The 13,545-nt window shown below is 55.5% G+C and overlaps 2 protein-coding genes across 2 annotated transcripts; both read right to left on the bottom strand.

The window, feature by feature from the left end:
• Positions 1-8,866: 8,866 nt before the first annotated feature.
• Positions 8,867-10,666, bottom strand: LMJF_11_0600 (conserved hypothetical protein; the record flags this gene model as incomplete). The annotated part of the gene is made up of 1 exon (XM_001681476.1): positions 8,867-10,666. The coding sequence occupies one exon, from the start codon at positions 10,664-10,666 to the stop codon at positions 8,867-8,869; it is 1,800 nt and encodes a 599-aa protein (XP_001681528.1).
• A 965-nt stretch (positions 10,667-11,631) lies between these two features.
• Positions 11,632-13,236, bottom strand: LMJF_11_0590 (putative 3-methylcrotonoyl-CoA carboxylase beta subunit; the record flags this gene model as incomplete). The annotated part of the gene is made up of 1 exon (XM_001681475.1): positions 11,632-13,236. One exon carries the CDS (start codon positions 13,234-13,236, stop codon positions 11,632-11,634), a length of 1,605 nt encoding a protein of 534 aa, XP_001681527.1.
• Positions 13,237-13,545: the final 309 nt, after the last annotated feature.

Genomic DNA, 13,545 nt, shown 5'->3' with positions numbered 1-13,545 from the left:
AAAAAGAAAAGAGGGGATGGGGGAGCAAAATCGTTCAATGAACCGAAGCAGCCACTGATTTTGTTGCTTGTGTGGCGTTGAAGGGAGAGGAAGAGGAGACTTCCACACACACACACACGCGCGCGACGTGACGCGACGCGAGAGTCGCAATCGAAAGGAGAAACAAGATCGTAAAAGGGGGAACAGCAACGAAACAAATATAAAAAAAGTACACCTAAGGCAATAAGAGAGAAGTAAAAGAGAGAGAGAGAGAGGGGGGGGAGGGGGAGAGGGAGAGGGAGACGAGTCTGTCAGTCGCCGAAATATAATCGAGAGCGAGACGCAAAAGCGACAAACACGTCAAACAAAATGATCACCTCGATGTTGCCCCGAGTGTCGAGCCCGCGAAACACCCGAGAGGGCAACGAGCAAGTCGAAGATGAGAAGCGACACGGAAAAAAAGAGGTTCCTTGCGTGTATGTATATATATATATATATATATTCCTATGAGGCCCTCGAAGAGACAGCGGAAGACGAAAAAAAAAGGATCACGCGCGCACAAGCGAAAGACAGTCGTGCACCGAAGGGAGCAAGAGCCCCACACGAGAAAGGAAAAAGGGTGAGGGGTCAACTCAAAGGAATATACAATTTTACGCAAACACCACCACCAACAACAACAGAAAAAAAGATCGAGAGCGAGAGCACACGTAGACAAATATAAAACAAGGGAGTCAAAACAAAAAAAAGAGGGAGGAAGGAATGAGCGCAACGAGAGGGAGCAGCAGAGACACACGTAGCAACACACAGTCCTCTATGTGCTCCTCCCCTGTTGTCTTTGCGGATCCTGTTAGCTTGTGTGAAGGGGGGGGATGAAGAGGGGGACCCGTTGCTGTTGTTGTTAACTGCACAGAACACTTGCTCGCCTCTGCACTGTCGCCGTTTGTTGTTTGTCCGCGTCCGTACAAAATTTTGGAGGTCTGCAGCGCGCTTACAGAGCCAAGGAGACCGATCAAGCAGGCAAGAGGGTTGAACCTCTACTGGGTGCACTGGATCGCAAGTTATTGTCACGCGAGCCCCCTAGGGCCGGGAGATGCAGATGGCACAGGCCACAGATATGAAGGTAGAAGAAGGTGAAACAAAAAGTAAGCAACCGAGGTAGACAAAAAAAAGGGAGCACGAACGAAACAACAAAACAATGCGAAACAGAGAAGAGCGCCACTCAAGAAAATGGTGGGGTGGGAGGAAAACAAGGTGAAACCAAATTGTGAAAAAGACAATAAGAAAGAATATGCTTTTTTGAGGGGTGAGGGGTCACTACACGACGATCGCTGTGAAATACGACACCCGAGTATCAGAGGAGCGCAGAAGCCGCGTTTGGTTCCTTCTTTGCTGTTTTCCCGTGGTCTGTTGTGTGAGCGAGTCCGTCGTACTGAAGACAGCAACACGTGGGGGCGCCGAGAGAGAGAGAGAGAGAGAAGGTGGGGTAGACCCGAACACGCACGACGAAAGTGTGAATAAAACAGAACGGTTGTCAAAGAAAACTTTCAAAAAAGAGAGGGGGAGGCGAAGATGTGGCCAACAGAAAAGTGCGCGTGGTGGGAAAACAAAAAAAAGGGGGGTAAAAACGCCAACAAATTTTTTTTCAAGCACACACGCACACACAAACACAACAGCGCGAAACAAAACAATAAAGGGGACGGACGAGGGGAAGAGAGGCACAAGAAACGACAACGTGAACTCGCAACGACGAAATATGCAACAAAATAAAAAGGTGTGCGGACGCCAAAAGGGAAAACAAAATGCGAAGAAAAAGCCGGCAACAACGGAAAAAAAAAGACAGAGCAGCGTCGATCTCACAGCGGCAAGACGACGACGACACCCACGCAGTTCACAAGTCGCGAAACAAGTCGAAAAAGGGGGGCAGATACGCGGAGATTGGGAAATGGAGAGGAAAACGTGGGCAGGGGCAAGCAGGCACACACGCAAGCAAAAAAAAAAGACCACACACACACACAGAGAGAGAGGGGGGGGGGATGGGGGCGGACGGGCGGGCAAGAGAAAAAAAACGGGTTCTGGTACGCACACGTGTGGCCCTTTATAAAAGCGACGAGATGAAAGACAACGGCAACAAAATAAAAGAGAAAAGGAAGTGGACAGCGAGACAAAGCGAGAAAGGGAGAACAATGAATAGCGGGCGAGGGGGGTGAGAGACAGGGAGACAAGAAGACAGGAGATGACGTGAAGAAAACCGAAAATACAGAAAAAGGCAGAGTACTTGCGCCCACCTCCCCAAACGAAAACAGCAACGTCAGTGATGATGTAGTACGCACAATCACAAGCACAGATGTGCGCGGAGAGAACCGAAAAGAAGAGAAACAGCAAGGGGGAGCAGTTATCTTCAAATCCAAAAGAAAATCGGCAAATAGAAACGTGAAAAAAAAAGAAAAGAGTTTCTGCCGCCGTTCTGTGTTTGGGTGCGTCACGATCTTTTTTCGTTGGTGATCCGCTACACAAGTTCGGATAGATAAAACCTTGAAGATTATGGGGAAAGAGGGATGAGTAGGGAGAGAGGGGGTCGACAACGTATAAATCGCACACGAACACACAGGCTCAGGCAGAACGGAGAGAGAAATCAAGTAGAATAGGGCGAAGAGGAGACCTAAGGAATTGCACCTTGATCCGGACAAGGAGCGTACAAATAAAAAGAGAGACGAGGTAGATGATACACGGAGGTGGTTTTGGAGTGTGGAGAGGAGAACGTAAGATGAAAAATGAAACGGGAAAAGAGTGACGAGAAGGGGGGAAGGGCAGCTCACATCCTTCAAGCACGACGCGCAAAAACGGGAAAAGGGTGAAAAAGAATTCGAGCAACACCAAATTCCTACACGTGCACGGCGAGACAGACAGAGAGACCGCGAGCAAGTAAGAATAAGCAACACAAGAAAGAAAAAACGGAGAGAACAAAGCGCCACGACGACGAAACTGAGTTTGCGTGTAGTGGTGAGAAAGGGAGAGGTATCCCTACAAGGTATAACGTGCGTGCGTTGTTTTCTTTTTTTTTTTGGAGGGAGGGAGAGAGGGAGGGAGGGAGGAAGAAAAGCCGGCAGCCAGTACGATTGAAATGGGAGAAAAAGAAAGAGGAAAAGGTCAAGAGAAGGAGAAGGAAGTGCGTTGCTGAGCTACCTTTTTTTTTCTCCGGATTCTTTTCGCTTGTCGGTCCGTTTGCCGCCCGATGTTTTTTTGGTGCTGCGTGTGTGTGTGTGTGTGTGTGGGTGGGTGGGTGGGTGGGTGGGTGGGTGTGTTACTAGGCGGAGGTGAGGGGGTGGAAGGGAGAGGCTTGAGCAAATAGGCTCTTTGACAGATATGAATATATATATATATAGATAGATAGATAGATTTGGTATAAGTACAAAGAAAAAATGAATAACGGGCAATACAGACTCCGACAGAGCCGCAGCGGCAGCGAGCAATGAATATATATATATATATATATATATATATATATGGGAAGCTAAGACGGATGTGTTCGCAAAGGCATACGCGAATAATGCGAGAAAAAAAAGAATAGAGCTCGTTGCGGCACGGTGAGCGAGAGAATGAGGTAGGCAATACCAATACACGTTTTGCGTCTCGTGTCTCTGTCTGTGTGTGTGTGTGTGTCTGTGTCTGTGTGTGTGTGTGTCGCTGTTCGCTTCTCCGGAGGCGAGGGAAGGTGGAGGAGGAGGAAGACTTTTCCTTCGTCTTTACACGCTGCACTCGCCTTGGCGCACGTCCCCGTAGATGGAGAGGGTGATACGAGGAGGTGCACGCGAACCCAATGAACAAAACAGGCAAAGTCAGTGGGGGAGAGGGGGCAACTCTACTTCTGAAGGGATGCACTCACGCACGCACACACGCACAGGCGCTCCAGCACCCGTAGCCAAGATAGAGCACACAAGAACAAAAGCAAATCGACCGCACCAACACAGCAGCGGGAAAGAAAAACAACACAAAAGGGGGTGGGAAGGAGGGGGCACAGGAAATCGATTTTACGCGCAAACAAGCGAGCGCCAAGGGAGGAAACAAACGAAAATGAAAAGGTGAAAGATAAAAAGTAAAAAATGGAGCTCCAGTCGCAATCAAAAAAAAAAGAGGAGAACGCGCAGAAAGAAGTGCCGCTGCACCTGGTGCGGATGTGGAGGAATGATTCTTGTGAGCCGGTGGGAAAACGACGGCACACATGCGCGCGCGGAGAGCGGCTGCAAGACGGATGAGGCGAGCCGCAAGGGAGGCGAAGAAGAAGAGAGGGAGTGCACAAGTCAAGGAAACCTTCTGTTCCCCCCTCGCCCACACACTACTGAGGAATCTCGTCCAATGGCACGCAGGCGCACCGACAAGAGCAGGAGCAGCGAGAAGGGTGCAAAACGACAGTCACACTCGCACTCACCGACACACACCAGCAGTGAGCAAGGACGGAGCTGAGGAAGAGAGAGGGAGGAGGGGGGGGGGGGCGTGAACAAGATGAACTACAGTGGACAAGCCCTAAAACGAAGAGCCTACCAGAAGCGAGAAAAGGAAGAGGAGAACCAAACCAAAAAGACGGAAACAAAGGGGGGAGAAAAACAAAAAAAAAGATGGAGAGAAACGACGGAGAGGTAAAGCGGTGGAACCTTTTCTCCGTTTTTTTGTGTGTGAGCCGCTCGTGAATTCCTCTTGCTGATTTCTGTATGTGTGTGTATGTGTGTGTGTGTGTGTGTGTCTGTGTGTGTGTGTGTGTGTGAAAAGGCTCTCGAATGACAGAAAGGCGACACACACACACGCATACGCCGCGTGAGTGGAGAGCGAAAGCCAAGAAAGAAGAGAGACGCAACAAAGAGAGACGTCGACCAAAGGAGAAAGAGCAACGAGGGCGACACTAGTGGGACCTAGGGTCGTTGTACCGGTGCATAAATTAGTGGGCCCGTATGTGCATCTATATGCGTGTCTCCAGGGCGGCACGCTCCGACCTGAATGTCCGTCAGGAATGCCGCAAGAGAAAATGAAAAGAGAGATGGGGTGCGCGGTAAGGAGACGAGCACCAGCCTTGGAGAAACAAAGCGCAAAAGAATTTCTCTGCAACACGGCGATCTGCTCCAACACACACACACACACAGTCGGCAAGGTACCCCCTCCCCCCACAGCGAACAGACGAGAGGGAACGAAAGAACACAAAAAAATAGGGGGAGAGGAGGAGAGTGTGGTGGGGAGAAGCCAGAAAAAAAGAAATAGAAGACGGGCAAGAGGGTGAAGGGGGAAGTCGTATACACGAGTGGGAGAAGGGGAATGGAAGGGACAGGGGGGAAGAAGGGGAGGTAAGTGAGCAGGGCAGCGAGAGAGAAACAACGAGGGAGAGAGAGGCTGAGGAGAGGCAGAGGAGAGGCAGACAGGTAGAAGAGGGAGAGGAGCGGGTGGGCAGGGGGTCAAAAAAAAAAATTCAAAGGTACAAAATAAAATATTGAAAGACAAAAAGAGGCCAATGGGGGGTGGGGGCACTGGGCAAGAGAAGGGGGAGCGAGTGGGAAAGAAAATAGATAAGGACAAGAAGCGAAAGGAGAGAAGGAAGATAAAGATACAAGGAGAGAAGGGCGACGGTGTACTCGTTGCCAGCGCTCTCGACAGTGTCTTTCACTTCTGTGTTGAGCTGACACGCGTTGGGGTGAGGGAGAAGGGGGAAAGACTGTATGCGGGTGCTTTTGTGTGTGTGTGTGTGTGTGGGTGGGTGGGTGGGTGGGTGGGTGTGTGGGTGTGGGTGTGGGTGTCAAGCAGGGACGGTGTACTCCGCACACGACGTTTTTTGCTTTCGCTTGTCCTTTCCGATTTCCGATTCGTCGTATCCTCTGTGTGTCTTCCCTTTCCTTCGTAATTTTGAACCTTTAAAGTTCTGTTGCGTTTCCTCAGATGGGCACCTTCGCTTCGACTCCACGGAAGCTCCGCTGGTGTTGGCCTTGCCGCGGTAGCCTTTCTCTGGATTTGTCTTGGCGTAAGTCACTGCTATGTGTGTGTGTGTGTGTGTGCGGGAGGGAGGGAGAGGATTGTTTTGCGTGTGCTCAGAGGTGTCCGTTTGGGAAACAAGGGGTGGGCTGGAGGAGGGTCGGTTTCGTGGTGTGAGCGACGGTGCAGGAGGGGGGATGGGGAGGGCCCGGCGAGAAAAGGGAGCGAGCTAATTGGTTCGTGCGCCAAGTACACACTTCTGCTTCGGATCTGATGGCGGAAACGATGGTATGCAGTCAGAGGGAGGGGGCGGGCGGGGCGTGGTGCATGGGCAGTGGCGATCGAAGAAGAGAGCAAACAAGTGAGTCACAGGACCGGCGGCAAGACCGTGAGGTCGAGAAGAGCACGAAGGGAACGAACCAGTTGCCACGGAAGAGAGAAAGCGGATCTGTCCTCCCTTGGGGGGGGGGGAGGAGGGGGGGAGGAGGGGGAGGGGGGCCTCAACACACGCAAACTCCAGAGCACCACTCGCACGCACTTATCGCCCCCACAAAGGGAAACGAAAAGAGCCGAACGGATTCAAAGAAAAAAAAAAGCAAACGAAAAAAAACAATGAAATAAGTGTCTTCCAATCTCGGGGGAAGAGCGAAGAGCGGAGAGAGTGAGTGTGCTTGGTGTCTTCTTGTGTGGTACGAGAAGAACGGAGAGATGAAAAGGCAAGACGCACGAAGGCAGCCGTTCTTCGACGGACACACACTACCGGCGCAATACACAGAGAAGCAGACTCCAGAGTGACAGTCAGCAAGAAAGGGGAATATATACATATAGATATAGAGAGAGAGATAGATATATCGATATATAGATGGATGTGTGTGGGTGGGTGTGGGAGGGTGGGTGTGTGTCAGACGTTTGACAGAACACCCATGAAAACGCACAACAACAACAACGAAAAAAAAAGGAACGGAAAGGAGGGAGGAGGAATGTGCCGGTATAGGACACGCGTGTATGTGGGCGCGTGTTCCCTTTTTTGTGGTGGTGGTACGCGTGCTGCCAATCCGAGCCACCGCTCGGACCGAGACGGAAACCAAAAAAAAAGGAAAAACGGGGGATGACAACGAACGAAAAAAAAAGAATAAACCAAGCGAGAAGGCAAATACAATTAAAAAAAGGAGCAGAAAACAACAAGCGAAACCGCGGACGCGTCGAACAACGCCCTGTTACTCTCTGCGTCCACCCTTCGTGCTCTCTTTCAAGGTACGTGTGCAAGGGGGGGGGGGGCGATGGCCAAGGGAAGGAGGAAGTGGGCAGCCGCAGCAGTCGTGCAGCTGTGTTTGGAAGGAGAGACTTTGTGTGCGGAAAAAGGGTCAGGGGGAAATAACACAAAGATGGGGGCTGATCGGAATCGATTTTTTTTCACACGTGGGCGCCTGTACGTGTCTGCGCGTGTTGGTACGCTGCCGCAGCTGCCTTGTGTATATCCTCGCTCACTTTTTGTTTGGGTATCTGTCTTACGCTCAACAGAGTTCTTGAGGAATTCGTTCTTTCGTGTGTGGTTGTGGGTGTGGTTGAGGGGAGGGTGATGGGCCTGGGAAACACCGAGAGACCAAGACAGACGGACAGAAACTCAGAGGACACAAAGATGCGAATCACTGGGAGAAGAGATGAGGAAGCGAGATGAGGAGCGGGGAGAGGCCGAAAGACTCGAAAGCGTGCGCGTGCAAATCACATGAGAGTGAACGAAACCACAAGCGAAGAAAGAAAGGAAACACCGTGAGAAACGGAGAACGAGGGAGTTTTGAGCGTGAGTAGGTTGGCGAGGGGACAAAAAAAGAGTAGAGGTTATCGTGGTGGAAGCTGCACATACAGCATGTGTGTGTGCGTGCGTGTGTGTGCGTGTGTGTGGCACAGGTCAATCGTCGCCGAGAAGGACCGGTGAAAGCGGTGCGAAGAGACCCACACCCGTTCAATGCGGAAGGCGCGAGGAAAGGAGGGTAACAGGATGGCGGCAAGTTGAGGTGGATATCATGCGCTGCAAGGATCCATGGCGGGATCTCGCATGGATGAGATGAGGAGTCAGACGCTAACGAAACTGTGTGCCGTCGATACTGCGCAGGCCTGGAAAATTGGCGGGCACGTGATGGCAGCCTCGGCAACTCAGTGCAAACACACCAACAAGAGAACCCTGGCCCTCTTCTTGGAAACCGCCTCCACACACACACACACACACACGTACTCCAAGCTGGAGGTCATTGCCACACTAGCATTGAGCGCTGCTGCGCCACTTGCCCGCCGGCGGGTGCGCAAGAGAAAAAGGAAAAAAGGGAGGAAGGCAGCAAGCCGAAGAAAGAAGCAGCCCTCTCTGCCCAGTTTCCTCCTCCCCGGTGGCCTCATGTGAAGACGTCCGCGCAGCGTGAGCGGTGCAGCTGCGAGGGCTGGCGCTCACTGACGTACGCGTGCGTACAGGCGCAACAGGAGTCTCTCTCTTTGGAGCAACATGTAGGGCCTTTCTTCTTTAACATATATATATATGTATATATACGGCATTATGAAAATCGGCGCGCAGCTACAGCAGCAGCCACACGCGCGTGAACATGCAGCCACAGAGAAGCTGTATGAGCAATGGGCGGGTGGGGGACAGCGCAGCACAGCCAACGTCCTTTGGCGCAAGGCAAAACACAGAGAGAGAGGCACACGCTCAAAGAAAGGTGAAGGGATGGTCCCATGCACGAAACAAGGAGGGGCAGAACGCGTGTTCAACGGCCTACGCCGTAGCCTCGGCTACCACCATGGCTGATGCAGTGGGCAGTTACACAAGTCGCCGTGCATTCGACCCCTTCCCCTCCACACACCCTTCCCAGTCCAAGTGCACGCCCCATTCATCACCATCATCATCACCGCTCACCATCACAGTAACTTGTGTGCGCACCTCTCAAGGGCTCTAAAACAGGTTATCGTCGCTGTAGTAACCACTGTCCCCAAGACGGCCCCCGCGGCGCGATGAACCGTGACGGTGGGAGTGCTGCGACTGCTGCGAATAATGCGACCGCTGGCCATGGCCGCGCGACCCAGCTCCGCCATGCTCACCCTCTGAGTAACGTTGGTGGCTGCCACCGTAGCTGTCACGAGACCGCTCCTCATGGTGCCGCTGACCACCCTCTTGGCAGCGGTCTCGACCGTGCATGAGAAGCGAAGACGAGGGGGCAGGGCCGCCGCCGGCACGAGAGAATGACGGAGACTCGTAGCGCCGTCGCTGATGATCCCGGTCGCCACCGTAGGAGTCGTTGTTGTACGCGCTGCCCTCACGGCGGCTGTTGCTGTACTGGCTGCCACCTACGCGCTGCTCGCGATTGTCGCACCAGTCTCGCTCACGGCGCTGGCCACTCCCACCACCGCCGCGGCCGTTGCCGTAGCGCGTGAACGAGGAGGACGATAAGGGTGCCCCGCCGGTGGGACTGCCATAGAACCGCTGCTGGCGTTGCTGTTGCGAGGGGTGTCCGTAGCCGCTGCTACTGCCACTGTTGCTGAAGGGCGCACCAGCTGCTGTAATGCCGCTGCCACGGCGCACGGAATCTGCGAATAGTTGGTTGCGTCGCTCAAAGTAGTCAGGGTTGACGTGCTCACGCTGCTGGCAGTCGAAGACGGTGTGCCCGCGGACACCACAGAAGCAGCAGGTGGGGACGAGCGTGTGCGGCACTGCGGCAGGGCCGGGGGACGACGAAGCGACCAGGGCGTACGAGGAGGGCAGCACCACAGTGGAGCAGTCGAAGTGGCCGTACTCGTTGCACGCCACACAGCGCACGGCCGCCATGCCGTTCGGCTCCCCCGCTGCGGCCGCCGTCTTCTGAGTTGCCGCACGCCACTCAGACGGCGTCGGGTACACGATGAGCGGCGACGGCGTGACCACAGGCGTGCATCGGTGCGGCGACCCGTACGGGCCGCGCTTCTGGTGGCACGTGCGGCACAGCGCGTTGGGGCAAGCGGGCTTCTCGTGTCCTGTCATGCCGCAGCCCCAGCACACCTTGGCCGGAGGTGCGTGGCCGCCGGTGCTGGCGTTCTGCAAGGAGTCGTAGTAGCGCGAGCGTTCTCGTGGAGCGGCAGGGAACGATGCGGCGGTGGCGGCGGTGGCTGGGGTAGCCCCGGCGGTGAACGAAGGCGAGTTGTCGAGGGAGTCCCCGTCATCGGTGTCGCTGTCGCTGTCGCTGATCCTCATTGCATTAGCCCTCGTGTCTTTGCCCTTCTCATCCTCCCTATCTTCCCCGTCTTTAGCGGACGGTTTTGGCGAGACGGCGGCTGCGGTGGCAGAGGCGCTCGGGCCTGGTGTGCTGCGCGAGGCATCGTAAAAGGACACAGCGAAGAGAGTGCTCACGCCGGCCTCCTTATCTGCTGCCCCGGCGGCACTGGGCTGCCCGCCATGGTGATGGTGCTGTGATTGAGCCGTCATGCTCGTACTGCTGGCGTCTATGACGAGCGGCGCAGTGCCGCTGCGCTCCCCATCCGGAGCGTTTCTGCGAGCGTTCGACGCGGCCGCCAGGCCATTGCTCTGCCGCTCACTAGCCGACTTGCACGTGAAGGGATGCTTACAGACGCAGATGTAGTCAATCACCTCCATATCAGCGTTCAGCACCGCCTTCATCTCGCAGCACTCGGCCTTGCGCCGGACATTGTGCGTGCTGCACTCCACGAAGCCGCTTGGGGTGGAGATCACCTTGCTGGGCAGCACTCCTCTCAGATCTGTCATGGGGCAGCTTGAGCAGTGAAGGAGAGCCGAGTAAGAGAGCGATGCGGTAAAAGTGGGGGCGACACTCTAACGGTGCGCCGTGGCCGTGTATCTGTACTTACTGCAGTACGCCGTTCAGCTTTCGCTTCTCTGTTGCTTTCTTCTTCGCGCTCAGCCGCACCAGCGGAAACGGTGAGAGCAGGACAGTCAGCGGAAACGACAAGAACAGGCAGCCGGCAAGTGACGCGGTGAGAGCAAGAAGAAGAGGAGGAGAGACGATACAAAAAGCTTGGGCCCATCCACCCGCACGAGTGTGGGGACCATGGCAAGTTGAGCGTGAACGCCTGTGGCAGTATGAGGGGAGCACATGTACGCAAGAAAGGATGGTAGAACAAGCTAGGGTGTTCGTCCGCGCGCAGGCACGTTGGCATCAGTGCTGATGTACGATGCTTCTTGACAAGAATGGCTGTCATGCAAACACAGCGGTGTAGGGACTGCACAGTCCCGAGACAAGGTCAAGCCCGTGCCTCACCGTGGCGGTGGTAGTCCAACACGCTCTCGGTGCTATCACTCGCTGATGGTCGCCTATCTCACCACGTCTTTCCACCTCGCCTCACAACCCCGTCTCCTCCCCTCAGCCGCCACTCCCAGCATTCGCAGGAGGACAGACATGGCGCAGCGGCGGAGTCGAGATAGGGACGAGGATGATGAGCTCCATGCCATCGACCTTCCCAACAACGCCTACGCCCGATCTGACTCCGTGAAATAAAGAAGTAGGCACCTAAAAACACATCAGAAAACACACCTAACCCGAGCATAACACAGACGGCGCGAGCATGCATGCACCCCATCACACGAAGGGAGAGAGAAGGACGGAGAACGCGAAAGAAGAAGGGCACGCGCGGAGGCTGCTACAGGTTTGTTTTTCGCACAGCACACCCTCTCACAAGAGCACGCGCACCAAAAACTCTCATAGGCACGTCACTCTATTGCTTTTCCATCGGTTCCAGCCGCGTCGCGCGCAGTGCTTCTGCCACAACGACACGCGTGTCCTCCGGAGCGATCACACCGTCGTCCCAGAGGCGCGCGGTGCTGTAGTAGCACGAACCCTCCCTCTCGTACTTCCTCTTCACCTTGTCCTTGAACGCAGCAACCTCGGCCTCCGAGGCATTCTTCAAGTTACGGTTCGTTAAGGTAAGCACCGTAGCAGCCTGCGTCCCGCCCATCACGCTGATGCGCGCGTTCGGCCACATGAAGAGGAAGCGCGGCTCAAAGGCGCGCCCGCACATGCCGTAGTTGCCGGCGCCATAGCTGCCGCCTATGAGCACCGTGATCTTCGGCACCGGTGCTGTGGAGACTGCCATCACGAGCCGAGCACCGTTGCGAGCGATGCCACCCTCCTCGTACTTTTTGCCCACCATAAAGCCTGTGATGTTCTGGAGGAAGAGAAGCGGCACCTTGCGCTGCGTGCACAGACCGATAAAGTGCGCACCCTTCAGGGCGGACTCCGAATAGAGGATGCCCTGGTTCGCGATAATGCCTACCTGCATTCCCTCAACCCTCGCGAAGCCGCACACAAGCGTGCTGCCGTACAGCGCCTTGAACTCATCGAAGCGGCTGCCGTCGACGATGCGCGCGATGATGGCCCGCACGTCGAAGCTCTTGACGACGTCCGACAGCATATCCGGGATAAAGCCGCCCAGCTCCCTCGGGTCGTACAGCGGCGGCACCGGCTTCACATCGGTTGGGTTTCGCGCTTCGTTGTGCTCCTTCAAGTTCAAGTTTGCCACGGCGCGGCGCGCGAGGTACAAGGCGTGCAGGTCGTCAGTCGCGTAGTGATCCGCCACGCCGCTGATGCGGCAGTGCACGTCTGCGCCGCCGAGGTCCTCTGACGATACCTTCTCTCCGGTGGCCGCGAAGACAAGCGGCGGACCGCCGAGGAAGATGGTGCCGTTGCGAGCCACAATAATGCTCTCATCTGCCATGGCCGGCACGTAGGCGCCACCTGCCGTGCAGCTGCCCATCACCACCGCAATCTGCGAGATGGACTTGGCGGACATTCGCGCCTCGTTGAAAAATATATGGCCAAAGTGCTGCTCATCAGGGAAGACATCGTCCTGGCGGCTGAGGTTGGCGCCACCGCTGTCGACGAGATAGATGCAAGGCAGGTGGTTCTGCTCCGCAATCTTCTGCGCGCGCAGGTGCTTCTTCACGGTGATCGGATAGTATGTTCCGCCCTTCACTGTTGCGTCGTTCGCGACGAGCACGCATCGAACGCCGTTCACGATGCCGACGCCCGTCACAATGCCACCACTGTAGCACCGCTCGTACTCCCTCTTCTTGTCATCCCAGTACAAGTCCCACCCAGCCAGCTGCGAGAGCTCGAGGAAGCGGGTGCCGGGGTCGATAAGCCGCTCGATGCGCTCGCGCGCGAGCATCTTGCCGCGGCTCAGGTGCAGCTTGCGGACACGGTCATCCACCTCGCGGGACGAAATAGAGACGCCGGCCTTCGCAGCCTCCTCCGCCGACACAACACCTCCGGCTTGCACGTACCGTACGCGTGCGCGCAGCTGCTCCACGAAGCCCTCCATGCGCGCCAGGTTCTCCTGGAACGTCGGGTCAGACGTGTTCGCAGGAAACCGCAGTATGTTGGGGGACTGCGAAGTGGAGCGCTCATAGTCGATCGGGTGATGCGCGTAGAGGCGGGCGTAGTCGACCCCCTGGCTCTTGATAGGGGCGGCAGGTGCGGGAGTGGCAGTGGCGGCCGGCGCTGCGGCAGTCTCCGACGGCGTCAGAGTCGCTTCAACACGCGACTCCTCAGTCGACCTCGCTTGCTCGCCCGCATCAGCATCCTTTGGGGGCGGCTCGGCACTGGAGCTTTCAAAACACCGAGTGCACCA

This window comes from Leishmania major, chromosome 11 (assembly GCF_000002725.2).
Source record: "Leishmania major strain Friedlin complete genome, chromosome 11".
NCBI lineage: Eukaryota > Euglenozoa > Kinetoplastea > Trypanosomatida > Trypanosomatidae > Leishmania > Leishmania major.
This window is presented reverse-complemented; position numbering and strand designations above follow the sequence as displayed.